This window comes from Rosa chinensis, chromosome 5 (genome assembly GCF_002994745.2).
Source record: "Rosa chinensis cultivar Old Blush chromosome 5, RchiOBHm-V2, whole genome shotgun sequence".
In the NCBI taxonomy this organism is placed as follows: Eukaryota; Viridiplantae; Streptophyta; class Magnoliopsida; order Rosales; family Rosaceae; genus Rosa; species Rosa chinensis.
Window position 1 is genome coordinate 53,187,825 of NC_037092.1, and position 27,328 is coordinate 53,215,152.

Consider the following 27,328-nt stretch of genomic DNA (forward strand, 5'->3'; position numbering starts at 1 on the left):
AATTTTACAAAATTGTAGAAGTTAAATGAGGGTACATAAACTAAGACCTTCAAGTGACCAAATTAATGTATTTACCTCTTCTTCCTAGTATCCACCAATAAGTGTGCCTAATCTTTTGTCATCTTTTGTGGTATTTCGGTTAGCATTTCAGAATCTATTTAAATATGTTTGCTACCTTAAATGCCTCTTAAACCAATTTTGCGGCCTATCTAATAGCATTGACAATTTTTTTTTTTCATCTCAAATTAAAATTAGATAAATAGGAGAGTATGGTTATAATTAACTGCCCCCTTACCAGTTAGACCATATGTTTATAATCTCGTGTCATTCTTTCAATTTCTTCTACATTCCGCCAACACCACACGACCATTGTTGGCATAGAACATTGGGCTAGGATCTAATCACGGCCAACTCCGCCGTCCAATTGCTCCTCCAAGTCGAATGCATCAAACCCACGGAGTAACTACAAAACCAACATCGATCTAACAAAGTGTATAACCAACTTCGAGTCATATTCAACTTAATAGAGACTGCCACTGAAGAAGACTGGCAACAAGTATAGCGTGAATAATAGCCAAGAGATCAACTATTTTATCAAGCTACAGTTGGGAAATAATAATGAAGATTGCTTGAATTTCCTAATTCTTTGGTTGGTCAAGTCCTAAAAGCTCAATTATTTCCTAATAATCTTTTGTGAAAGCAAGAACTGGGAGATCCCTTCATTCATATGGCGTTTGATTTTATAAGGAAGAAAATTGGTTGAATTCGGTTTTTTAAATAGAACTAGTGACGAAGCTACAACAAAAACTTATGAAGATAAATGGATCCCTAGACCTTCATTGTTCAAAATTTGGAGTCCTAGGAGTCCACACAATCTTGTTTTTTAAAAAAAAAAAAAAAATTTATGCTGCCTAGTGGAGGGTGGAACTTGACTCTTTTTTACTCAAACTTTGCCACTGATGAAGCTGACATTATCTCAGGTATCCCTCTTAGTAAAAAAAATTCTCCATGATCAGCTTTGATGGTTTCATGAAAGTAATGGCAAGTACTCAGTAAGATCTAATTATGAAGCGGCTCTAGAGAATAAAAAAATTGATAGTGGCCAAGATGAATGTTCAAGGACTAAGAAGAGAGAGAGTTTTTGGGGGCTTGACATCCTAAACAAAATAAAAAAAATTTATTTGGAGAGTGATTTGGAACATTCTTATTCCTTGTGCAGCAAATTTTTTCAAAGAAAAGTTAGCTATACACCTTGCTGTTTCAAATGTGGAGCTCACGAAGAATCAACCTTTCGTGCTTTATGGAGTTGCCCTGCAATCAAGCTTGTGTGGAAAACTTTAAGTTGAAGGAAGACTGGTAAGGGCCACAGTGATTTCACTAGTTGGTTTGAACAAATTGGAAGTAGATGCTCACAAAATGATTTGAAACTTTTTGTAATCTTCTGTTCGGAACTGTGGAATGATCCAATTGTTGACATCGTAAAAACTAAAAACTATTACAGTGACTAGTCACAATTCTTATTGCAAGCTCAGAGGCTAACCAAAGAGTTCAAAGAGGCAAACTTCAGAGTTATATAGCCTAAGATTGATAGAACATGTAGTTGGTATCCTTCCACTTGTGGTAGATATAAGCTTAATACAATAATACAGATGCAGTAATTGAAAAGAATGGCAACAGAAGAGGGTTAGGAGCTGTCACTAGAAATGACAAAGGTGATCGAGTTGATGGGTGCTATGGCAACTTCAATTCAGGATCAATTTTTCCCTTTAATTTATGAGCTTTTGGCATTGAGAGACGACATTATTTTTGCTCTGTATTCAAACATTCTGCCACTAGAGATTTAGATTGATTGTAAGGAGGTTGCAAGACTAGTGAATCGTGTAGATCCTTGTTGAACTAAAGATCAAAGAAACTCTAGTAGACAAGATCAAGATGTTAATGCACGCATGTAGTGCCAACAAAGTTTGTTTTGAACCTAGGGAGTGCAATAGACTTGCTCATTGTTTAGTCACGTCTATTTTTCATGAAAAAGATAGTTTTACATGAAACTTAGGCCGGAATAATAAATGTAACTTTTTTTTTTTCCAATCAATGAAATGTTACTTTTTTTTTTTTTTTGATCGGGTTAGTTGTTAGTAACTCACACACCCATGCAGTGATATCCCAGCGCCAGGACACCTGCACCGACATTGCGGCAAAAGCCAGGCAAAGCTAGACTAATCCACTGCACCGCACACGCACGAACCCAAAGGGTCCCTCAAATCTGCTGGCCACGGGATGGAGCTGAGATTCGAACGCTAGACCTGGGGGTTCCAGACTAGGCCATTCGACCAACACACCACACTACGTGGTTAAAATGTTACTCTTTTAGAATAAAGAAAAATATATGAAATTACTTATTTACGAAGTTTATTAAACCAAAAGGCAATATTCGGATTTTAAAAAATTTAAGGGCTCCTCTTGACTAAATGCCCAAATTTAGCCTAACATGAGCCCACTTACTTCATTAAAAGATTTGTGTGCCCAATTACTCTATTTAAGAGCGAAGTTACAGTTTTGTGCGTCCACTTACTTCATTTGATTCGATTTGTAATGCTATGAGGATTAAAGACCTTGGGGATCTTGAGAGGCTTTCAATTATGAAAGGATGATTAAAGAAAGAAAAGAGTTTCAAGAAGATTTTTGCTATCTAATGCAACTCTGACCGACGAAGAAGGAAAAAGATCTGGGTACTCAAATTATTATTATTTAAAAAAAAAATCATTCTCAATAAACAATTTCCAACCTAACTTCTTGAAAATGGACCTGAAGTTTAACTGAATTGATTTTTGAAATTTGATACAAATGGGTAGACCTAAGATTCTATTTTGGTCACAGCCCTTAGTTAAGATTATTTTATTGGGGGTAACAAAATTTTTATTTGGAGGCAATAAACAATTTTATTGACTTTTATTGCCCCCGATAAAATGTTTTGAATTGATATAATTTCCTCATATTCATCTTCAATCAAAGTTTTATTTATCTAATTTAAGAGAGATTAGTCCCCTCCAATAAAATTTTATTGTCCTCAATAAAACCAAATAAACTTTTAGTGCCCTCCGATAAAAGATTTTGAATTGATGTAATATTTTTATCTTTTTCCTCAATCAAAGTTTTATTTGTCTAATTTAAGAGAGATTAGTTTCCTTTCCCCTCAATAAAAAAATTGCCCCCCAATAAAGGGGGGCAATAAAAAGCTTTTATTGAATTTTACTAAGGGGCAATAATTATCTCTAGCAATCTCTCCGGTGACTTATGAGATCTCCGACAACCTCTTTGGGGATGTACGGTGACCTCCGGTAACCAGTGACTTGAGTCCAGCAATCCGTGACCGGTGACCAGTATCCGTTGACCTCCAGCGAGGTCTCCGATGACTTCTCTTTCTAAGTGACAAAGGAAGCGAGTACAAAAGAGTCTCAAAAATAAATAAATAAACTATAAAAAAAAAAAAAAAACTTAATTGGGTATTAGGGAAAAATGAGTAAATCTTATGGATAATGGGATAAGAGTATAATTTTCTTAACTAAAAGTGGGGTTGTGTAGCTCAAATTTAGGTAAATAGACATTTATCCAAAATATAAACCCATAAACCCTTCAAGCCGCTATATACTCTATCGAATTAATTCTCTCAAACAAAAAAAAAAAAATTCCATAATAATTTAAAAACGGGGTAACCCAAACCCGATTAGCCGACCCAAGAGTACGGGAATGGGTAATTTCTACTAGGTGGCAGGCGTACCCTAAAACCCTAACGGTGAACCCCTTATATAGATACAGCCGACTCTCCCCTAAACCCTTTTTCTTCTGTTTCCCAATAGCTCTCTCCACGAGAGCCACAGACCCGCGCCGCCCCGATCTTCTGTAAGTCCTCTTCTTCAATCACTCTTGAGATTTCAATTTGTTTGCTGCTTGTGTTTATGTTTCCTCTTTCAATTACTTTCACTTTTATCAGCTTCAGATTAAATCATCACACTGCGGATTGATTTCCTCAGTTAACTTCAGCTGTCTGACCCTAGAAATTCAAATCTGTAGTTAAAGCCTATTTCTTTGTTGATTTATATCTAGAAATTTGTTTCTATTGTTTTTGAACTGAAAAATCTGATTGATTCCAGTGGGTGGTGATGTCTGGGTATTTTGGTATCATTATTACCATTTTTGGGTGAATTGAAAATTATATGTTTCAGTTTCTTTCTTTGTTTGTTGTTTAATTTGGTTTTCGGGTCGAAGTTTGGTGTTTAACTTGAGTCTGTTTTGTCTAAACAGAAAACTTAGTAAAGATGGTGCAATATAATTTCAAGAGGATGACTGTTGTTCCCAGCGGGAAGGACTTCATTGATATTATCCTTTCTCGCACCCAGCGGCAGACCCCAACTGTGGTCCACAAGGGTTATGCAATTAACCGCCTGCGTCAGTTCTATATGCGCAAAGTGAAATACACCCAAACAAATTTTCATGAGAAGCTCTCTACTATCATTGATGAATTTCCTAGGCTGGACGACATCCACCCTTTCTATGGCGATCTTCTGCATGTTCTCTACAACAAGGACCATTACAAGCTCGCACTGGGTCAAATCAATACTGCAAGGAACCTTATTTCCAAGATTGCTAAGGATTATGTCAAGTTATTGAAGTATGGTGATTCACTTTACCGATGCAAGAGTCTCAAGGTTGCTGCTCTTGGCCGTATGTGCACGGTTATAAAGAGGATTGGCCCTAGTTTGGCTTATCTAGAACAAATTAGGCAACACATGGCAAGGCTGCCTTCAATTGATCCAAACACCCGGACAATATTGATTTGCGGCTATCCCAATGTCGGAAAGAGTTCATTCATCAACAAGATCACCAGGGCAGATGTTGATGTCCAGCCCTATGCTTTTACTACCAAGTCTCTCTTTGTGGGGCATACTGATTATAAGTACCTGAGGTACCAGGTTATTGATACACCTGGGATTTTGGACCGACCATTTGAAGACCGTAACATTATTGAGATGTGCAGCATCACTGCATTGGCACATTTGAGAGCTGCTGTTTTGTTCTTCTTGGACATCTCAGGGTCTTGTGGTTATACCATTGCCCAACAAGCTGCTCTTTTTCACAGCATTAAGTCTCTGTTCATGAACAAACCATTGATTATAGTCTGCAACAAGACTGATTTGCAGCCATTGGAGGGCATATCTGAGGAAGACATGCAGTTGGTCACAGAGATGAAAGCTGAAGCTATGAAGACTGTGATTGGTCAGGGAGGCGAGGCTACTAATGATGATGGGGTACTCTTGACCATGAGCACTTTGACCGAGGAGGGGGTTATCTCTGTAAAGAATGCAGCTTGTGAGAGGTTATTGAATCAGAGAGTTGAGTTGAAGATGAAATCTAAAAAGATAAATGATTGTTTAAATCGTTTTCATGTTGCGATGCCAAAGCCACGTGACCAAAAGGAAAGGCCTCCATGTATACCTCAGGCTGTTTTAGAAGCCAAGGCTAAGCAAGCAGCAGAGAAGGAAAAGAGAACTACTGAAAAGGATTTGGAGAATGAAAATGGTGGTGCTGGTGTATACTCTGCCAGTTTGAAGAAGAATTATATCCTTGCTCATGATGAGTGGAAAGAGGATATTATGCCTGAAATTCTTGATGGCCACAATGTATTTGACTTTGTTGATCCTGATATTTTGAATAGGCTTGAGGAGTTAGAACGAGAAGAAGGAATCAGGCAGGCAGAGGAGGATGATGATGTGGAGATGGGTGGAATGGAGTTGACTCCAGAAGAGCAGAAGACATTGGCTCAGATAAGGAAAAAGAAAAGCTTGCTGATTCAACAACATAGAATCAAGAAAAGTACCGCAGAGAGTCGGCCTACAGTACCTAGGAAATTTGACAAGGACAGGGAGTTCACAACAAAGAGAATGGGGAGGCAGCTGTCAGAGTTGGGAATTGATCCTAGTAAGGCAATTGACCGAGCCCGCAGCAGATCTGTTTCTGCAAGGGGCCGAAAGAGAGAGAGATCAGTTGACAAGGGTGATACTGAAGGTGGTGGTGTCATGGATATGGATGTGGATACACCCAACAAGAAGCTGCGCTCGATGTCCAGACCCCGTTCAAGGTCAAGATCAAGGCCGCCTACTGATGTTGTCCCTGGTGATGGCTTTAAGGACTCTGATCAAAAGTCTAAAGCACTAGACAAGGCCCGGAAATCTGTGAAGAACAGAAACAAGAATGCTAGACGTGGGGAGGCAGATAGAGTTATTCCCAATTTGAAACCAAAGCATTTGTTCTCTGGAAAACGCTCCAATGGAAAGACCCAAAGGCGCTAAGTATTTCAGGTACATCATATGACAAATCGCATTACTGTGTGTCAATTCATTTTTCGTAATATAATTGTATTTTTGTATTATAAAGTATTTTGTTTGACATTGAAAAAAAAGTATACTGTTCGACATCTTTTGAAAATATATAAAAAAGAAAAAAAAAAATAACTGCCCTGCTCGCATGGTTTTTATTTCTCTTTAATTTCTTTTATCTACAATTTCAGTAGTAATATTCCATTTTCAGATTGTAAGAAAGTGGATCTGCCTGTCATTGAGAGCAGAACCTCCAGTTCAAGTTGCAATCACTGACCAATTTAACCTTCATATATGAAATTGTAGATTTTTAGAGTTTAATTAAGAAAGGGCATTTATGGGTAATTTTAAAATTTAACCATAACCTCTGTTTTACTTAATTAATACTGATATATAACTTGGCCAATCAAAAGTCCTTTAGAGCGATGTTCTTTTCCCCTCTCTGCAAGTATTTCAGTGCAGTTATTGCAATATATGTATTAAATAGGTTGTCATTCTATGTTCATACTAATGCATCTGAAATACTTGAAATAGCTCCACTCTCAGAATCTGAACTGGTTGTAATATATTTATTGTTATTGGATGTGACATTGCCAGCCTCAACTGTCCTTTCTTGACCAGGAGGAAAGTATGGAGACATAATGTTGATGACTGAATTGTTGTTCTTTTAAGTGTGTTGATTTTCATATCATGATTCATGATTATGAGTTATTAAGACGAGCCTCTTATTGCAGGAATGTCATACAAAGAATGTAGACTTATGCTTTGTTGGAAAAGAACTGCGTTGTTTCATCTCCGGTTTGATAGACTGCAGAATGCGAGATGGTGTCAACAGAGTTATCATAATCCCCTTGTTTTCTAGTTTTTTTTTTATAAGGCAATTTTGTATCAGAGATATGCACTAGTGACATTATTATGAGTGTTTTTTGACTCTATGAATGTGGAATTTTAATTCCGTTTTTATAATTTTGGAGTAATTGTTGTTTGTTTTAATTGAAACTCAATGGAGTTAAACTTTTTGGTTTTGCTGCTATGAGTGACGGTTGGGATATTGCGAAAGAAGTTGGGTCAGTTGGGGAGAGAGCTATCATATTTCATGGTTCTTGAAATAAAAGATGGGATGAACATAAGTCAGTATTTAAGATCTTGATACACATGTTGTGTGCCAGAGATTTAGAAGCATGCATGTTGTGTACCAGAGATTTAGAAGCATCATTCATATGGTCTTATTATAAGCCGAATTTGATATTTACTTGCTATTGGTCATATTATAAGCTGACGTATTTGAGATTTCGGTACATATCTTGTGTATCAGAGATTTAGAGAAAGCATCATTCATATGGTCTTATTATAAAGCCGAATTTGATATTTACTTGCTATTGATCATATAACCTGAATTTGATCTTTGCTTACAATACTGCTGAGATTGAGTTGGTTTTTACCTATGTGAGTTTTCAAGTGGATGGTCAAATTTTATCATTTCTATTGAGAGAAGACTTACTGCGAATGCTCTGTCCCATTTCTAGACAATATAACGAGTCCTTGTTACATTTGCGAAGGGCTGGGATTGCCCTCGAGCATATTTGACTACAGATTAATGGTCAAAGCCTTGAGCTGGTGGGTATAAACTTAATGTTGATGGTTCCAGGATTGCTTGAAGTGGTAAAACTGGAGGTGGTGATGTAATCCAGGATTACTCTGATGTATGGATTGAAGGCATGGGTTCCTGCATTGCTACTGGGGATGTGCTTGCAGCTGAAGCCTGGGGCCTATTGCTGGGTCTTAATGGCAGTGAAGCTCAGAATTTACCATCTTTCTATAGAGTGATTCGGAGGTCCTATTTTCCATTTACTACAATAGGGTGTAGATAACTTTCATCCCCTGAACTCTATTCTCTAGTCTTGTCTTCATTTGCAGGCTGCATTCTTGTGTGTAACTTACGTCTATAAGGAAATGAACGGTGTTGCGGCTATTTTTTCCAAGTGCTGCCTAGATGGTGATTGTCTTATAACAGACAATAGGAATATGTTCTTTGAAGATCAACAAACACCATCAACTGGTCAAGCGTCTCAAGATAGAAAAGAAGAAAAGAAAAAGAATCAGGAGTAATATAATTGATAACAAACTATTGAACAACTTTACAGTCAAATACGTATAGTCCTACTTCAAGACACAACGACCTGCTCTGAATGAGCTCCTTCATATTTATAATGATAAGCATCAGATCCTCTTCCCCCTCCCCCAATAGCAAACCTTCCATTACCATAGTACCTTCGGCCAGAGCCATGACCATAGTACTTTTGGCCAATACCACGGCCATTAGTAACTCTTCTCCCATACCCATAGTACTTCTGGCTGGATCCATCACCACCGACATTAGTAACCCTTCCATTAACAGTCCTCCACGGTCCACTGTAATAGGACCTCTCACAGATGTTACTAGTAGTACTGGAGTTAGATCTTACAGGACCTTTCTTTTGCTGCATGATACTGCCAATCGCTGACCTCATTACTAACGTGGATGGTAGTACAGTATGGGGATAGGAGCAGAGTAGCTGTTAGAGCAAGTTCACCCGTTGGGTCACCAGGTCACGGTCACCAGGGCACCAGGGCAGGAAACTATTCACTGCCACTGGATCTTTGCTTCCACCCATTGGGTCAGGGTCACCAGTCAGTTACTGTTCACGGAATATTTTATAAATTTTTTTTTGGAAAATGAGAAATGAATGATGTAAATAAATAGTATTGATAAACAATTTGCAAATGCAACCAAAGAAAATTTTATTGGTAGACAAATTATATGTCCACCGACACTCTTTTTTTGTCTTTTTATTTTTTATTTTTTACTCCACCGACAGTTTTATCATATATACACTACCGACAAAGTTTTTGAAAAGTGTGAAAATATTTAAAACTCCACCGACACTTTTATCATGTACACCACCGACACTTTTATCATGTACACCACCGACAAAGTTTTTAAAACTCATCCGTTCAGTTTCTCCCCTGGAGGTTCCTCCAGCCGAAGAGGAATGGTTTGGAATGTCTTCAAATTGTTGAAACCCCTTAACAAACTCGTAACATTCTAAATTAATGAAATCACCTTTTTTTTGTTTTCCTTTCGATTTGGTCATCGCAGCTCTCCACAAATCTTGTGCTTGACGTAGCTATTTAATTTAAACAAAAAGTATAAATCTATTAGTACAAATATAAACGAGGTACAATGTATCAACTATTTAAGTATAAGGTGAGTATAATGTATAATTTAAATAAAATGAAGTCTAAAGTATGATTATGAAGTACTAATTTGAAGTATAATTATCAACTAAATTTTTATATATGAACTAATAATTTAAAGTATAATTATCAACAAAATATTTCAACTAATAATTTAAAGTAAGATGTATCAACTAATTAAATTTTAATATACACTAAAAGAATAATAAAAATTAATATTTGTGTTACACTACAAATTCATACCTTATCAATCATATTCACACCACTCTTGTACCAAAGTTTCGCTTGCCTTAACGCACAATGCCTAGCATAGAGTTCGACTTTCAAGGTTTTCCACCTCCCTTGAAAAGCTTGCAATGATCGGACATATCCATCCCAATGTTCGGCATAGTGTTGGCGTACCTCTAACCATAGAACATCTTTTCTTCGTTCCGTACCCTTTGCCGGATCTTGGCTAACAGCCCTCCAAGACTTGCACAATTGAATGTCTTCAATAGTCTGCCAACGTGTCCCGTCAATACTTGGATCTCCTACGGGTTGGACAATCGTATTCCCTCGTACACTCATATTCGAATAAAAAAATTGTAGAGTATGAAAGCTATGAGGAGAAGGAGCAAAAAAATTTGAGGAAGTAAGATAGATGATTTTTTTGGTGTGAGAGGTAAATTAGGAGGTGAGGTATTTATAGGAAATTTTGGTTTTTTTTATTTTGTTACCGTTGTAATCTAACGGTTACAAACAATATATATATTTTTCCTTTTCTCAATTTATCTAACTCCTTAATTGATGTCCATCAGATCTCATTCATAATTAAAACCAACGGTCAAGATCTGTGGACCGTTGGCTTCAATTTTCCAAGCAAACCAACGGCTACACGCCACGTCAGGAAGACCACATGCCACAACCGGACAAAATCCGGCCTCCCACGCGCTGCAGCGTTTCCTCCGCTAGAAGACAAGCTAGTGGCCGCTACTCCACCTTCCTGGCGCGTCTTCCCTCAGCTCATCTTTTTGGGCCAGCTGGAGGCCTGGGTCACGGGCTCGGGGAGGAAGTTGCCCGAGCTGTTGTCCTGGGTCATCTACTGTTGGGGAAGCCCAGCTCGGTGGAACAGTGAACAGTGATATTCTGGTGACTTCAGTCACCTTTTGACGTGGTGCCCGGGCACCACACGCCTCGGTGAACTTGCCCTTAGCAGAAGTAAGTTCAGACTTTTACATTGCTTTAAAGTTTGATTGTTTGAATACAGAAATTCAATGCAGACCCAATTCAGTTACATACTCGGCTTATATTAACCCTTTATTTTGGTCAGTAAGCTTTAATAATGTTGGAAATATTTCATTTTAACCATTTTCTTGGAAGCTTTAGGGGGGTGTATTGTATTTGGATTTGTGTAGACTTTTTTTAAATGACAGACTTTTTGAAAAGTCCACAGACTCTCTAAAATGTTGATAGACTGTTATGGATTTCTTAAAACCATTGATTTTAGCAACAGACTTTTATTGATTCATGAAAATCTATATACTTTATTATGAATGACTTCTATAGATTTCTTAGGATGTACAAAATATTAAAAAAAATAAAAAATAAAAAAACAAAAAAAAATAAAACAAATGCAGCCCAACACACAAAACAAAATAATAACTTGTTGTCTCTTCAATTGGAAATTATTCTATGCACCGACGGTGTAAGTGACCCAACCCTTATAAAATAATCTAAACCCTTGATATTTATTATCAACTTTATTTTTAATAAACAAAAAGTGTATTTAATGCAATCTAACCATTCATTTATGTTGGTGCAAGTGCACGGCGGTGCTCTAAATAATCTCTCATCTTCAATACTCCAGTATCTTCTAATAGAAATTGACTCAAATTAATGATTGTTAGTCTGTCTAGCGAGTTTGTTTTCATCCCTAATCTCCCAACAACATAAATATACAATACAGATCACTTGATGTTTATGGTTAATTATTCTCATCAATTTTGTTTTTGCTGATTAACATATATTGGAGCAATATTGGTCAATGTCTTGATCTATAATCAATCAATTAAAATTCAATTGTTCAACCTTTTTTTGAACCATAATATAAATTTAAATTAATGAGAATAATTAATTAATAAGATAAAATTTAGTATGGTTCAAGGTCTTAGGGTTAGACCACAATATTTGAGTTTTAGGGTTTCATAAATCATTTTTATTGCTATTAGAGTTCGAAGTATCACAATTGAAAAAAAAAAAAAACAAAACAAAAATCACATTCAACAACTACAATGAACATGTTGGGTATTAAAAAAGTTAATATCATAAAAGATTAGAGAAAAGACAAAAAATTAAGAAAGAGAGATGTTGAAGGACAAACTTCTTCGTGCGTAGAGAGAAGAACTTTGATAGACTTTTTTTTTTTGAAGAGGAAACTTTGATAGATTTTTTGAAATCTTTGGTCTGGAGGCTGGAAAATTATTGGAGTTTGGTATGTATAGTTAACATAACAAAGTCCATGATTATCCATAATTTTCTAATTCCATAAGTATGAATGATATTTTGAATACCTCTGTACTTTTATTCATTTTTAAAAGTCTTAATTGAATACCCCTAGATTTTGGTGGAATTCATGAAGTCTTTAAAAATCCTAATTGAATACCTCAAGACTTTCATGGACTGTTAAAAGTCTATATTGAATACACCCAGACTTTTAAATTCCATAGATTTCTTTAAAAATTCCACTAATTCCATATACAATACACCCCCCTTAATAATGGTAAAATGACTTGCAGAAGCCCTATTTAGGTACGCTAATGCAAATTAAATTACTTGGCACACAAGCCTCTCTGATGAGCAAATTTATCATTTTCCGATAAATTAGCCTTGTCCCTTAAGGAAATTAAAGGAAAGCAAGTCGATCTCATTTTCCTATAAAAGGTGGAAATGGAAACTAGAGCCCTCACTCACTTCACTCCCAAAATAATCATCAGAATGGAGAAGGGAAAGTTAATATGTCTTGATGATCGTTGGGTTTCCATTGCAATAGACCATCGAGAGGATCTTGGGGATGTTGGATCCCTAGATTTCAAGTTTCTGGAGAAGTCTTACCCCACTGCTCCAAAGACCAGTTGATACACATCGAGAAGAGCACAAAACTCTCGGGCACTTTTGGTGGCAATGAAGAATACTTGCTTATAAATTTTTAGTACCAATTGATATGTAATCTTTGTTCCAGAACAACTCTTATTAAATAGTGACAACAAAACAACTAGACCAAGCCAGTTTCAAACTCAATTTGTGACTGTAAAGGTCTTGTCAGAAACTCAAATTAACAAATTAATAACTGATGTTGAATTCTTCATAGACATCAAATAAACTAAAAAATTGATTTTGTTTTTGCCTTACACATCTAGCCAAAACAACTGGATGATGTTAAAGTGGTGTGAGACATCAGAAGTTGAACTTAAGACATAGAATATTTTAGGTAGCTATGATTTTTAATATACAAGAAATATCGGTTTGTCTCAAATATATAGTGTCTATAAATGTTATAAACAGCAGTTCTTTACCAATGTCTAAAACTATTACACTAGACATCATTTAACAAGACTTCAATTGCTAATTGAAATTGACATCAGTGCTGGATTGATGTCTATCAACAATTGTGTGATGCCTCTAATCTAGGCCAAAGCCCAAGCAAAATCGCCCATTAAAGATGAGGAAAATCGTCACCGACTCTTGCACACATAAAAATGAAATAAATTTTATGTACTTAGGTTCAACGCAGTGGCAGAGACTACTTGATGTAATATCCATGAATTGAAAAGACAGACTTGATCAATTCATCTACGGAAATGTCAATATCGAATGAATGAAATGCGAATCACACTTTAAACGCAGCTGTTGGTGATCGATCACTCCACGAGAGAGTCTTGCGTGGGGCAGTCGTACGGACACGTGGTGGGGAGAACCAATCACTGCCCAGCAGGAGGGTGTAAGATCAAATATGGACATAACACATATCATCATAAAGTAATTGATGATTAGCTTAATATCAATCCTAGTTTAACATGGATACAAACTACAAATCAATACTTGTAACTTAATGAAGCAGTGTATCTATTCATTAAGGTAAGTAATCCTATTCTTAGTCTGCAAGAAAGACTACAATGAAGTGTTACATTAAGAATCTAACTAGGAAACCTAAACCGATATGGATAGCTTTAATGGGAAGCTTCTTGAGGTTTAAGTCACCTATATATACAGATGAATTGGTCCCTGATTACTACCGACGTTTTGCATATTGTTCTGTCCATTGAGAAGCAAGTTGGTAAGTAACAGAAGGCCATATTTAGTGTTCGTGTTTGTAGCATAAGATGGAATCCATGCCAGTGATTGCTGAAGGTAAGCCTTAATCCCTTTTATGATTGTGAGCATGTAATTATGGTTTTACAATTGGTATCAGAGCATAGGCTCACAAATATGAATGAAGTTTTTGCTTGGCATCAAGATCGTTTTAGAGTTTTGCAAAACAAACACAAAAAAAAAAAAAAAAAAGGGTTTTTGCTTTACGGGTCAAGTAACTGACTAGGTCATTGACCATGTAACTGGTCATGTAACTGATCAAAGTAAGTTACTTAAGTCGATTGCTGCATCTGGTTAATTATCAAATTCACGCTTCCGCTGTGATTTTTAGTAGCAAATTGGGGAAAAAGCAAAAACAGGTTTTTCTATGGAAATTGATTTCGATTCATAGCATGATAATTGAATTTTGATTGTGCTCAAGAACGCTAGTTGCATTCCCGGCGTGCGTTAGGTTAGAGTAGATGGTGACCGGATGAAATTTACAATTTCTTGATTGTTCTGTGGTTTCTTGGAATCGAAACAATTTTGATTGTGCTTGAATATGCATGATGAATTGATTGATGATATGGTATTGTATCTGTGATTGTGTAAAATTGCATGAAGAACAAAAATCTCCCAGAATTTGTTTACACAATTAAAATTGACAGATACGAGAGCTTAATTTTCTTACAAGGATGAATCTGGGTAGAATATAAAGTTAAAAGCTCATGAGTTTTGTGGTTTTCTGTTGGCATAAGTGATTATGATGCACAAAGCATTCTTCATTGATGTTGGCAGAAAACAATGATCAGGTCACTGACCATGTAACTGGTCAGGTCACTGACCATGTAACTGGTCATGTCACTGACCATGTAACTGGTCAGGTCACTGACCACGTAACTGGTCAGGTCACTGACCATGTAACTGATCGAGTAACAAAACTGAAATTGTGTTTTAAAACTATGCTTCAGTTTTATCTTCCAAAGAAGTGGTCAAGTATGGTTTTAGAATACAAAACAGCAATATGCGTGCTTGATGAAAATAAATACGGATACTTAGAAATTTTTCTTCTGTCTAAAGATGTAGATAAATTTCTTTGGATAACTTGTTTTCATTGAACATGGTATATTGATAAAGAACTCCAGGATGTTATGCTTCTGCTCAAAAGTGTTGCTTAACATTATTTTTGGTTATGGACTGATATGAATGCAAGTATGGATTGTTTAGGTTTTCTGTATGTTCTTGTTTTGGTTGCTTAAAGCTAAATAAAACACAGAAAACTTAAAGTTATTTTCTTTACAAATTGAGAACTCACACGAATTTTTGTTTTGCTCCTTAGGTAACTCTTACATGAACTTGAACAGTGTCTTGATGCTAAATGGAACCAACTATAGAGCTTGGCTAGATTCTGTAGAGAACTATATGGGAATGCATGAGAACATAGACTATTGCTTCACTGAGGACAAACCTGAAGAGTTAACTGAAAAGAGCACTAAGAAGGAAACTGATCTTTACAAGAAGTGGCATAGATCCAATAGAATGGCTAAGAACCTCATTCGTACCTCTATGTCCAAGACTGTCAGAGGAAGTATAGAAGAACCTGAGCTAGCATCAGATTTTTTGGAACTCATAGGTGCTAAGTTTAAAGAAAGTGAAAAGGCAGAAGCTGCTAGGCTAACCAAGGAGTTTCATGATTTGAAGTACATGGGTTCAGGGGGAGTTAGAGAGCATATTATGAAGATGATCAATATAAATGGCAGACTCAGGGAGCTCTTGATGGGGGTTAGGGATGAGCAGGTAGTGCATTATGCACTACATTCCTTGCCTAACAGTTTTAGTCATCTTAGAACCAGTTACAACTCTCAAAAGGGAAACTGGACTCTAGATGAACTTATATCCATCTGTGTGGATGAAGAATCTAGGATCAAGGAAGAAAAGGAACCTGCTACAACCATTAACCTCATTGAGAAGCCTAAAAGGAAAAAGCCCCAAAATAAGCTCAAGCCTATCAAAGCCATAACTAAGAGTTCAACAGCTGCAGTGGCCAAGGAAAATAGGCCATTTAGGTTCAAGTGCTACTTTTGCAAAAGAGTAGGACACATGAAAAAGGACTGCACTGGCTATAAAAATTGGTTAGCCAAAAAGGGTAAGATTTTTTCTAATATAGTTTTTTCTTTAGAAATTAATCTTATAAATGTTGAACCACAGTCTTGGTGGATAGATTCAGGCTCACCTATTCATATTACTAATTCTTTGCAGGGATTCATAAGGAGGAGAATCCCAAAAGGTGATTAAGTGAACCTGTGTGTGGGCAATGGCATGAGAGTGGCAGTCAAGGCTATTGGAACCTTAAAGCTCGATTTAGGATTAGGAAAATTGTTAGTTTTGGACAATGTTTTTTATGTACCTTCCATGAGAAGGAATTTGGTTTCGGTTTCTCTTTTAGTAAAATCTGGTTGTAGACTTGTTATGGATAGTAATGGAATTCTTATTTCTAAAAATTCTGTTCAAATTGGTTCTGGTGTTATTATGAATGATTATTTACAGTTAAATTGTTCAATGGCTCAACAAGAAATTTTACTTGTTGAAAATAACACAAACAGTACTAACACTTTAACAGGTGTTAAAAGAACCAAACTAAATGAAAAGTCTGCATTTTTATGGCATAGAAGACTCGGCCATGTTTCAAAAGAGAGACTGAAAATTTTGGTGAAAAACAACATCCTAAATGAACTTGATTTTTCTGATCTAACAGACTGTGTTGAATGCTTTAAGGGAAAAATAACTAATACTAGAAAGAAGACTGCATATAGAAGCCAAAATTTATTAGAACTCATACACACTGATATATGTGGACCATTTAGGCATCAAACTATCTGTGGGAATGTGTATTTTATCACATTCATTGATGACTTTTCTAGATACAGTTATATTTATCTACTTTCAGAAAAGGCACAAGCATTGAAAGCCTTTCAAATCTTTAAGTCTGAGGTAGAAAATCAACTGGAAAAGAAAATCAAAACAGTGAGGTCAGATAGAGGGGGAGAGTTCTATGGAAAGTACACTGAATCCGGCCAACAAAAGGGTCCATTTGCCTTGTTTTTGCAAGACAATGGAATTAAAGCTCAATACACAACACCCTATAATCCACAACAGAATGGTGTTGCAGAGAGAAAGAATAGGACTCTTTTGAACATGGTTAGATGTATGATGTGTACAACTGGTTTGCCTAAATTTCTGTGGGGTGAGGCTTTAAAAACTGCAAATTATATTTGCAATAGGACACCTAGCAAAGCCATAGAAAATACTACTTTTGAGCTTTGGTGTGGCAGGAAACCTAGTCTTCATCACTGTCATGTTTGGGGATGTCATGCAGAAGCTAGGATTTATAATCCAAGCTTGAATAAACTTGACCCCAAAACTGTTAGTTGCTATTTTATAGGTTATCCAGATAAATCTAAAGGCTATAAATTATATTATGCTCATCATTCACCTAGAATTTTTGAAACACATCAAGTAAAGTTTCTAAGTGAAAAAGTTCACAATACAAACCTTGAGGATTTAACCTCAGATTTTGAGGAAATTGTGTCAGATGAGAATATAAGTGTAGCATTGCCTTTAGAACAAGATGTAACTGATCATGTCACTGGTCACGTAACTGACCATGTCACTGACCAAGTAACTGTACCTGGTCGAGTAACTGGCCAAGTAACTGATCATGTCACTGACCAAGTCACTGACCATGTCACTGACCAAGTCACTGCCCATGTAACTGACCAAGTAACTATGTCTGGTCAAGTCACTGCCCATGTAACTAACCAAGTAACTATACCTGGTCAAGTCACTGCCCATGTCACTGACCAAGTAACTGTGCCTGGTCAAGTCACTGCCCATGTCACTGACCATGTAACTGACCATGTAACTGTACCTGGTCAAGTAACTGGCCATGTAACTGAACCTCAAAATCCTCCAGTGGCTCTGCCTAGAAGATCACAGAGAGCAAGAAAACCAACTTATGGGGGGGAAGAGAGTGACTACATTGTTTATCTGCAAGAAGCAGAAATTGAAATGGATTGTGCAGAGGACAATGATCCAACTACATTTAATCAGGCCATTGAAAGTAGTGAATCTCATCAATGGCAGCTAGCAATGGAAGCAGAAATTAATTCCACGAGTCAAAATGCAGTTTGGGAATTAGTTGAACCTGACCCCAACCAGAAGCCTATAGGTTGTAAATGGGTTTTCAAAACCAAAAGAGATGCAAATGGCAATGTAGAGAGACATAAAGCAAGATTAGTTGCCAAAGGTTTTACACAGAAGGAGGGCATTGATTTTACTGAGACTTTTTCTCCAGTTTCTACAAAAGACTCGTTTAGGATAATCATGGCTTTGGTGGCTCATTTTGATATGGAGCTGCACCAGATGGATGTTAAAACAGCTTTCTTGAATGGTGAACTAGATGAAGTGATTTATATGAGGCAGCCAGAAGGTTTTGTACAAGCTGGAAGTGAAAACTTAGTGTGTAAGTTAAGAAAATCAATTTATGGCCTCAAACAAGCTTCTAGACAGTGGTACAAGAAATTTGATTATGTGATTTCTACTTTTGGGTTTACAGAAAATCTTGTTGATGAGTGTGTTTATTTGAAGACAGTTGGGAACAATTTTATTTTTCTGGTACTCTATGTGGATGATATACTTTTGGCTAGTAGTAACATTAAATTGCTTAAAGATACCAAGAGTTTTCTGTCAAGGAATTTTGACATGAAAGACTTAGGAGAAGCATCCTATGTACTAGGTATTGAGATTAAAAGAGATAGGGCACAGAGGCTACTTGGTTTGTCTCAACACAATTATATTACCAAAGTTTTAAAGAGATTTGGTATGGAGAAGTGTGCAGCTGGAGAAGTTCCCATGTCCAAAGGAGATAAGTTAACCAAGAAGCAAAGTCCCAATAGTGATGTTGAAAAGGAAAATATGGAGTCAAAGCCTTATGCCAGACTTGTAGGAAGTCTCATGTATGCACAAGTCTGCTGTAACGTCCCGTATCTCAATTACCCGTTTACTAGTCATTTGGACGGTAAACGACTTTTATTTTCACTTTTACTATCGTTTCAGTACGTTTAGTGGCCCTAAAAGTTGACTTTTCGTTCGGGTCAAAATTTGAGAAAATTTCCTTCATGAAAGTTGTAGAGGGCGTTAAACCGAGCGCGTGCATATGTGGTGCGTAAAAATCGGAGTTCGTATGCGAAAGTTATGAGCGAAATAAGGAAATTACTGTTCATGGTAATTTTTGGGATAAAAATAGAAACTTACCAGGGTAGGTTTCCAAAACCGGAAACCCACCCCCCCATTCTCTTTCTCTCTCCCCGACTCTCCCTTCCTCTCTCGGCCGATTCGCTCCCCCTCCGAGTTCTTCCTCTTCCGGCCGCCTCCGGACGTAATCCGGCCAACCCCAAGCTCGGTTTCCTCCCCCGGTCACGTCTGTGGAAGCATCTTTGGACGATTTGGCCGGAAAAAGCTCGGATCGAACGAATTTCCTCCCCGGTTGCAGTTTTGGATTTTGGCCGATTCCCGGCCATTCCGGCCACCTCCGGTCCCCATCTCGCCGTCGAAGGTTCGGTTTTCATCACTGATCATTTCCCCTATGGCCTTGTATCACGATTTGTTGTGTTGATGCCGAATCGACGAATTGAAATTCTAGGGTTCTTGAGGATTTCTGGGTTTTTGTTCATTGATCGATTTCGGCCGTTTTTAATTGTTATTTGGGAATGTTGTAGTTGAGAAGTTGAATCAGTGTGTTGAGAAGGTGCTACTGTCAAATTTTGGTGTCCATTGGAGTTGGTGGCAGTGGCGGCGGCGCCGCCACTGTGGGCTGCTGTAACGGCGGCTAGGGTAGCTTTTTAATTTCAATTTCTGGCTAGTTAAATTCTATAATTATCATAGAGCTTGTATGTGAAGTTTGGTGAATTTTGGAGGAGTTTGGAATTGTTTGTGAATTTCCGAAGTTTGGGAGTTTCGGTTGTTGAATTGTGGGAATCCGACCTTCGGATTTCCCTTGTTCCGATATGGAATACATCAATCGACGGATGGATATTAATGGTGAAGTTTGATTGGGTGTGGAAGAGGATTGGAGAAGTTGAGGTTTTGGGTTTTGAGATTTAATTATTGATTATCGTAAATATTTAGCAATTTGTTGTTTACGGATTATAATTGTGTACAGGACGTGATACCGACCTATCGCTCGACGAGGATCCTTACGCTTGGATACCACGTTAGCCGTATATCGTGAGTCGACTTTTATTTTTAAAGATTGATGCATGCATATATATTTATTTGCTTATTTGCTTCCGAGTTGATTATTTTATTTATCCATTTACCTTCTTGAGCATACGGTTATTTTTCGGAAACGGTTTTGGTTAATTGATTTACTTGGAGATTTTATGGCGTGCGGGGTCACGTCATTGGATTACGCTTATCCTCTTTTATTTATTTATTTCCGATGTGATTTCCGGATTTATACTATTTATATTATACGTATACTCGGCAATTTGAGATTTCTATGAGATTCGATGAAGTTAATCTTCTTACTTATTTTTATCCTATCTATTTTGAAGATGAGATGATCTTGGCGTGTGGGACACGTCTGTGAAAATTCATTTACGAGAATTGGGGAAGTTTTATGGATTTATACGGTTTTCGGATTTTCTTTTGCCATACTTTGGGTGACTTATCATTGCTAGCATTGATCTTCCGCCTTCGTGGCGAGGTGATGGGATCACCGAAGCCCTCCGCCTTTGTGGCGCTGGTTACTGTCTCTGTGACAGTAATTCTGAAGCCCAGTATCCTATCGCTACACTTAGTGGCGTAAGGGTATATTACGGGAGTAATGGGAGTACTTTAGCCTGGGAGGCTATCACCCGAGCCTGGGAGGCTCACTCGTATGGCTATTGCTTTCCCCTACTCACTTTATTACTTAAGCTAGCGGGGCTAGCTCGATTTTTGTTTAACCAGCGGGGCTGGTCTTGTTTTCCTTGAGTATCAGAGTTCCAACTTTTCCTTTTTAATCATTTGTGACTAGCGGGGCTAGTCGGTTTTCTTGAGTGGAACTCCTCTTGTTGTATTTTCGTTAATCATTGCATGCATCGGAAGTTTTTAGAGAAATAAATGTGGGAAAGTATAAAATCCCTTTTATTTGAAATTGTTTATTTTTGTCCACTCACGCTAACGTTTTTTTTTGTACTTTCCCCTGGGCCCTTCCGTTTCAAATGCCCAGTTCGCAGTGTAGCTGTTCGGCTTTAGGAGTTGAGGCTTAGCACCACCGCTGTCATCTATCCCTTGTAGGTTATTTGCTAACCTACTTTGTGTATCGTTATTTCTTTTGGTTCTAGATTGCTCTGATAACCTCGAGTACTTTGTACTAATATTGTAACCTATAACTTAGTTGTAATTTGAGTTATTTGGATAATTTGGTACTCTAAATTGTGAAGTTGTGCGGTTTTGGGAGCAGGGTGGCTCCAGGAGTTTTTGGGAGGGTTGTTTTGAAGTGAAATTGAAATGCTACAGGTTTTGGGTTACCCATTTTTAAGGGAGGTTATGCCGAAATTTTTGGTAAACCTTCTTTAAAGGTGGGTCCCGCAGGGCCACTTCGGGTTCCAGGGTGGAATCCGGGGCGGACCCTGTCATCTGCACTAGGCCGGACTTGTCTTTTGCAGTAGGGATTTTATCAAGGTTCCAATCTAATCCAGGCCATGAACATTGGGTAGCTGGGAAGAAAGTGTTGAGATACCTGCAGAGAACTAAAAGTCACATGCTAGTTTATAGGCAAGTGGAGGATCTGAAACTCATTGGATTCTCAGACTCGGATTTTGCAGGGAATTATCCAGACTCTAAGAAGTCGACTTGTGGATATGTGTTCATGCTTGCAGGAGGTGCTATTGCTTGGAAAACCATGAAGCAAACTCTTGTTTCAACTTCTACTATGCAAGCCGAATTTATTGCAGTTTATGAAACTGTGTGTGAAGGACTTTGGATTAGGAATTTTCTCATGCAGACCAAAGTATTGAGTCACATTGTGGCTGGAACACTTGTGATTTATTGTGACAATGAGGCTGCAGTTTTCTTTAGCAAGAACAGTAAAAGGTCAAATAATTCCAAACACATTGATCTAAAGTATTACAGTGTTAGAGAAAGAGTAAAGCATGGTGAAATAGCTGTTTTGAGTATTGACACAAATTCACAGCTAGCAGATCCTTTCACCAAGGCCTTGTCAGTAGCAGCATTCCAGAAGCATACAACAAGCATTGGAGTTTTAGCTAATCTAGATGCTTAGGTTCAGTAGAGAGTTAGTCCAGTTGGAGCAATTTAAAATTTTAAGGTTCTTGAGTTCTTGTATTTTCAGTTGTGATATTTTTGACTTTTGTTTATCACAACTTATTTGTAATGGCAGTTTATTATTATCAATAAAATTTCGAGGTATTTTCAAATATGATTTTGCTGCAGCTTTATTGTTTTATTTTGAATGTCATACTTGCTATCAGATGGCTTAAATCATGTATAGCATGATGTTGAGGTTCAAGCAATAATTTTAAGCCATCAGTGTTCAGTAAATTTGCTTGAGTTTCTGGTTTTAGAAACATAAAGTAGGACCTAATATATGTTTACTTGTTGATACACATTAACATATATTGTATCACTTCTGGTTTGACATATGTGGATTGCAGGAGCTTGTGTTTGTGGTTTTGAAACTCTGCATTTTTGTTAAAATGTATACTGTTTCTTGCTCTGCATAAGTAACTGTGATCTGACCATGTTGGAATGGATTTTCGATTTAAGTTTGTTATCTGGCGCGCACTTCAGTAAGTTAAGTAGGTTTTGATGTTCTCTGATGCAAATCATCGAGCATGATATGTGTGAGTCCAAGGGGGAGATTGTAAGATCAAATATGGACATAACACATATCATCATAAAGTAATTGATGATTAGCTTAATATCAATCCTAGTTTAACATGGATACAAACTGTAAATCAATACTTGTAACTTAATGAAGCAGTGTATCTATTCATTAAGGTAAGTAATCCTATTCTTAGTCTGCAAGAAAGACTACAATGAAGTGTTACATTAAGAATCTAACTAGGAAACCTAAACCGATATGGATAGCTTTAATGGGAAGCTTCTTGAGGTTTAAGTCACCTATATATACAGATGAATTGGTCCTTGATTACTACCGACGTTTTGCATATTGTTCTGTCCATTGAGAAGCAAGTTGGTAAGTAACAGAAGGCCATATTCAGTGTTCGTGTTTGTAGCATAAGATGGAATCCATGCCAGTGATTGCTGAAGGTAAGCCTTAATCCCTTTTATGATTGTGAGCATGTAATTATGGTTTTACAGAGGGGTGTTTTGAGTATTGTACTTTAGAGAGCAGGGGCAGTTTCGAAAAAAATGGAAAATTTCATTTCTTCTGATTGGATGACTCTAAAGCCACGTGGTGGGGAAACTTCCTGGCTCCATCTAAGAATTTCTCACCACTTCAAATGCTTAAACAAGCATTGTGAAATACATATGCTTTCGTGAGGATGCATGCATCTGTACGAATTACGATGCATGTCCAGCATCAGTTGCTTTCCTCTGACAAAACATGAGAGCTGTTTGACATGCATAAACACAACGTATGGTGATGAGAGGATGCTTATAGCAGAAGACAGATGGCAGCCATTGAATAAACTAGAAGCTCACGAGGCATTAGGAAACTTTGTGAAACTATCTGGATTCTGATATACTACCGACAATGTCACAAAAATAGATTATCAAAAAATAAAAGAAGAATGCTTTTGCCACTTTACCTCTCTAAACTATACTTTCGCATTAATTTGTACAAATTAAATTTTTTTTGTTTCATTTTATTTTAAACTAAATATGACAAAGATGATAAGAACATTCAACTCTGTCAAATTATTGTTTTCTCCAAATTTCATTACATATAAAGTTGACCAAGCATTATTAATGAAGTTCTTTTATTCAATCAAAACAAAAAAGAAAATGAAATCCACACTCCTCTTTTTACATTCTGCACTCCCTCTTCAACCTGTATATTATTTCATTGCGTGGAATTTCACTTTTAGCCCAACAAACGTGAAGTGCTAGCTTCTTTCTTCACTCTCCACTTCTACCATAACTTCTTCCTTGTAAATTCCGTCTTCTTTGAGATAGAAGAGTAACAGATGACACTGTTAGATTACCTGTCACATCCCGATTTTTTAACACAAATAAAAATCAAGATAATTCTCACAATTACACCGGACGTGATGGTTCAGCCATCAATACAAAGTACCTAAAATTTTTTTTCTTTTAAACCAAGTACGCACTGATGCCTTGAACACACAATGTCAATATAGACTCGCTTTGTAGAGTCATATATTACATTACACAAGTTTATGAATGGGAGAATTTTAAGAACAGTACATGAACTAAAGACCACTCTGAATTAAGGTGGCCAACATTTATAAAACCCAACTTCAGTACATGAACTTTTGAACCCGGCCCAGTTTTCATACATGCTGTCACTAACACCGTTAACACCTATGCCATTATTTATTTTATAAGGGGCAATTTAGTATTTCCTTCCCTCCCTCCCTCTCTCTCTCTCGCTGCAACCAGCAGGCCCAGATGGCTCTCTCTCTCTCGCTGCAACCACCAAGCCCAGATGGGAACTTTGACATTTTTGCTACTAAATTGATTATTACACAGATTGGATTGGATTGGAATGGGATACATAATAATAGGATTGGATTGAAATCATATTAGATTGGCCATAACCTTACACTTCGTTTGTTAGAGTGGCTGTTGAATTGGAATGAAATACTTCCTTTTCCTGAAAACCAAAGAGAAAAAAAAAAAAAAACTGAAGAGAAAAAGCGTGAGAGATTGAGAGAGACCTCAGAAGAATTGGGATTGTTTGAGATTTACAATTCCATTAATGAAAAGATCAATTGAGTTGCAGTTGAGGGAGGCAACATCTTAAATTCTTAATGGAATTTCACAGTAACAGAGCGCAAGCTTCCATTGGCGGTTGGAGATGAAGAACACAGATGCAGGGGGAGGAAGAACATAGATGTAATGGAGGTCGGAGATGGCCGAATATTGCCTGGAGATTGCCGGATTTTAGCTGATGAGTTCTTGACTTCTTGCCAGAAACAAAAATAGCAGAGGTCGAATTCACCGGCATCGGCAAAACCAGAGGTCTGCTTGACTTCTTTGTGGGTTAGAGAGAGAGAGAGAGAGAGAGCTGGGTGTAGAGAGGAGTCTTGGGTGTCCATAGCAATTGCCAGTGATACATCCTTTTTTTTTTTTTCATCAAACTTCAAAAGACGGATTTGCCCTTACTAATTTGCCACGTGGCATAGGTGTTAACGGTGTTAATAAAGGCATGTATGAAAACTGGGTCGGGTTTAAAAGTCCATGTACTTATGTTGAGTTTTATAAACGTTGGCCACCTTAATTCGGAGTGGCCTTAAGTTCATGTACTGTTCTTAAAAATTTCCCTTTACGAATTAAGTTACATTAACAATTTAATAAGTAAATGCTCCTCAGAGCTTACTACATAGCGGAAGTCTTAACAACAGCAAAGCCACAAGTCAGCGACCCCAAATTCTAGCCTTTGGCAAGCCGTTGTCTTCATGATCGGAGATTGAATCGACAGGTTGAGGAGTAGAGGGCAGAGAAGACCAGAGCGAGCTGTTGAGCAAGGTGGAGAGGGAGCTCAAGATTCGGATCCTCTTTAATTTCTTCGACTCTGCCAATCTCAAATCGAGGTCGGGCTCAGGATTCAGAGCTGTTACTTCAATTTTAGATCGAGGAGAGCATTGGTGTATTACTACCCTTTGGCAGGTAGGCTCAGGGAAGGGCCTAACAGAAAGCTTATGGTGGATTGTACCGGAGAATGTGTCTTGTTCGTTGAGGCTAATGCTGACGTTACTCTCGAGGAAATTGTAGATGCTATTCAACCCCCTTGCTCTGTGTTAGAGGACTTCCTATGTAATGTCCCGGGCTCGGATGGCATTCTTGGTTGCCCTTTGTTGTTAGTTCAGGTAAGTCAACAGATGCATCTAGTTATTACATATTACTAGCTAGATATATATATCCTCTTTTTTCATGCAGCACAGTACTAAACTATAATTTGCTCTAATGATGATAATAAGAAAATGAAGATAAAAATCACTGACTAAACCATATTTACTAGGTGACCATTTTGAGATGCAGAGGTTTCATATTTGCATTGCGCCTAAACCACACAATGTGTGATGCGCTTGGATTGGTCCAGTTCTTGAACACAGTAGGGGAGATGGCTCAAGGAAAAAATGCACCATCTATTCTACCAGTGTGGGAGCGACAGGTCTTGAATGCCAGAGATCCACCACGAATTACATGTATACATCACGAATACGAGGAAATGATTGACTACTCAGAACAGGGCTCTGATGCGGCAGTAATGGTGCAAAAATCTTTCTGCTTTGGTCCCAAGGAGATAAGGGCCATGAAAATGCATCTTCCACCACACCTTTCCAATTGCTCTAAATTCGACCTTATAACATCCTGTTTGTGGAAATGCCGCACAATTGCACTAGAACTTAATCCAGAAAAGGTTGTTCGGGTTTCATGCATGGTCAATGCACGTGGGAGGCGCAACAATCTCCATCTTCCTTTGGGTTACTACGGCAATGCATTCGCATACCCAGCTACTGTTTCGGGAGTGAAACAATTGTGTGAAAGTCCGTTGGGATATGCACTGGAGTTGGTGATGAAGGCTAAAGTTGAAATGAATGAAGAGTACATGAGATCAGTGGCCGATCTTATGGTCATAAGAGGACGGCCTCTATATACATTGAACGGGAACTTCATAGTTTCAGATAATACACGTACTGGCTTTAGAGAGGTCAACTTGGGGTGGGGAAAGCCAGCATTTTCTGGACCTCCCAAGGCCTTGAACCTTGTTAGTTTCTATGTCCAGCACAAAACGGAAAAAGAGGACCGGATTTTGGTGCCAGTGTGCTTGCCATTATGGAGTATGGCGAGATTTCAGCAGGAACTCGAGGAGATGACATCTTCGACGATAGTGGAAAATATAAATAACAATAGACCTGCTAATAGAATTAATGTCAATGTTGTATTGATGATTCCACGGCTTTAGATTGCATGTCCATGTTAATAAATGATCCTATTATTCAAATAAATCAAGAATATGTGTCTAGCCCAAATTCTAGGTTACTTGTGCAAGTTGTAATAGGATTAATGTTAGAGATATTCTCGGAGATATTCGTAGATATCCAATCATTGTATGATTACCTTCCCATGTACAACTCTGATTCTATACTTGTAATCCTCTAATAAAGATG

At 37.5% G+C, this 27,328-nt stretch overlaps 2 protein-coding genes across 2 annotated transcripts; both read left to right on the forward strand.

Moving 5' to 3' along the window:
* The first annotated feature begins 3,767 nt into the window (after nucleotides 1–3,767).
* LOC112164681 (nucleolar GTP-binding protein 1) lies at nucleotides 3,768–7,367 on the forward strand. The gene is made up of 3 exons (XM_024300966.2): nucleotides 3,768–3,900; nucleotides 4,303–6,356; nucleotides 7,109–7,367. The coding sequence occupies exon 2, from the start codon at nucleotides 4,317–4,319 to the stop codon at nucleotides 6,345–6,347; it is 2,031 nt and encodes a 676-aa protein (XP_024156734.1). The 5' UTR covers nucleotides 3,768–3,900; nucleotides 4,303–4,316; the 3' UTR covers nucleotides 6,348–6,356; nucleotides 7,109–7,367.
* Nucleotides 7,368–12,536: 5,169 nt separating this feature from the next.
* Nucleotides 12,537–27,123, forward strand: LOC112204005 (alcohol acyl transferase 1 allele RGa). Its single transcript, XM_024344893.1, has 4 exons — nucleotides 12,537–12,720; nucleotides 23,418–23,487; nucleotides 25,786–26,023; nucleotides 26,176–27,123. The coding sequence occupies exons 1-4, from the start codon at nucleotides 12,537–12,539 to the stop codon at nucleotides 27,121–27,123; spliced, it is 1,440 nt and encodes a 479-aa protein (XP_024200661.1).
* The last annotated feature ends 205 nt before the right edge of the window (nucleotides 27,124–27,328 follow it).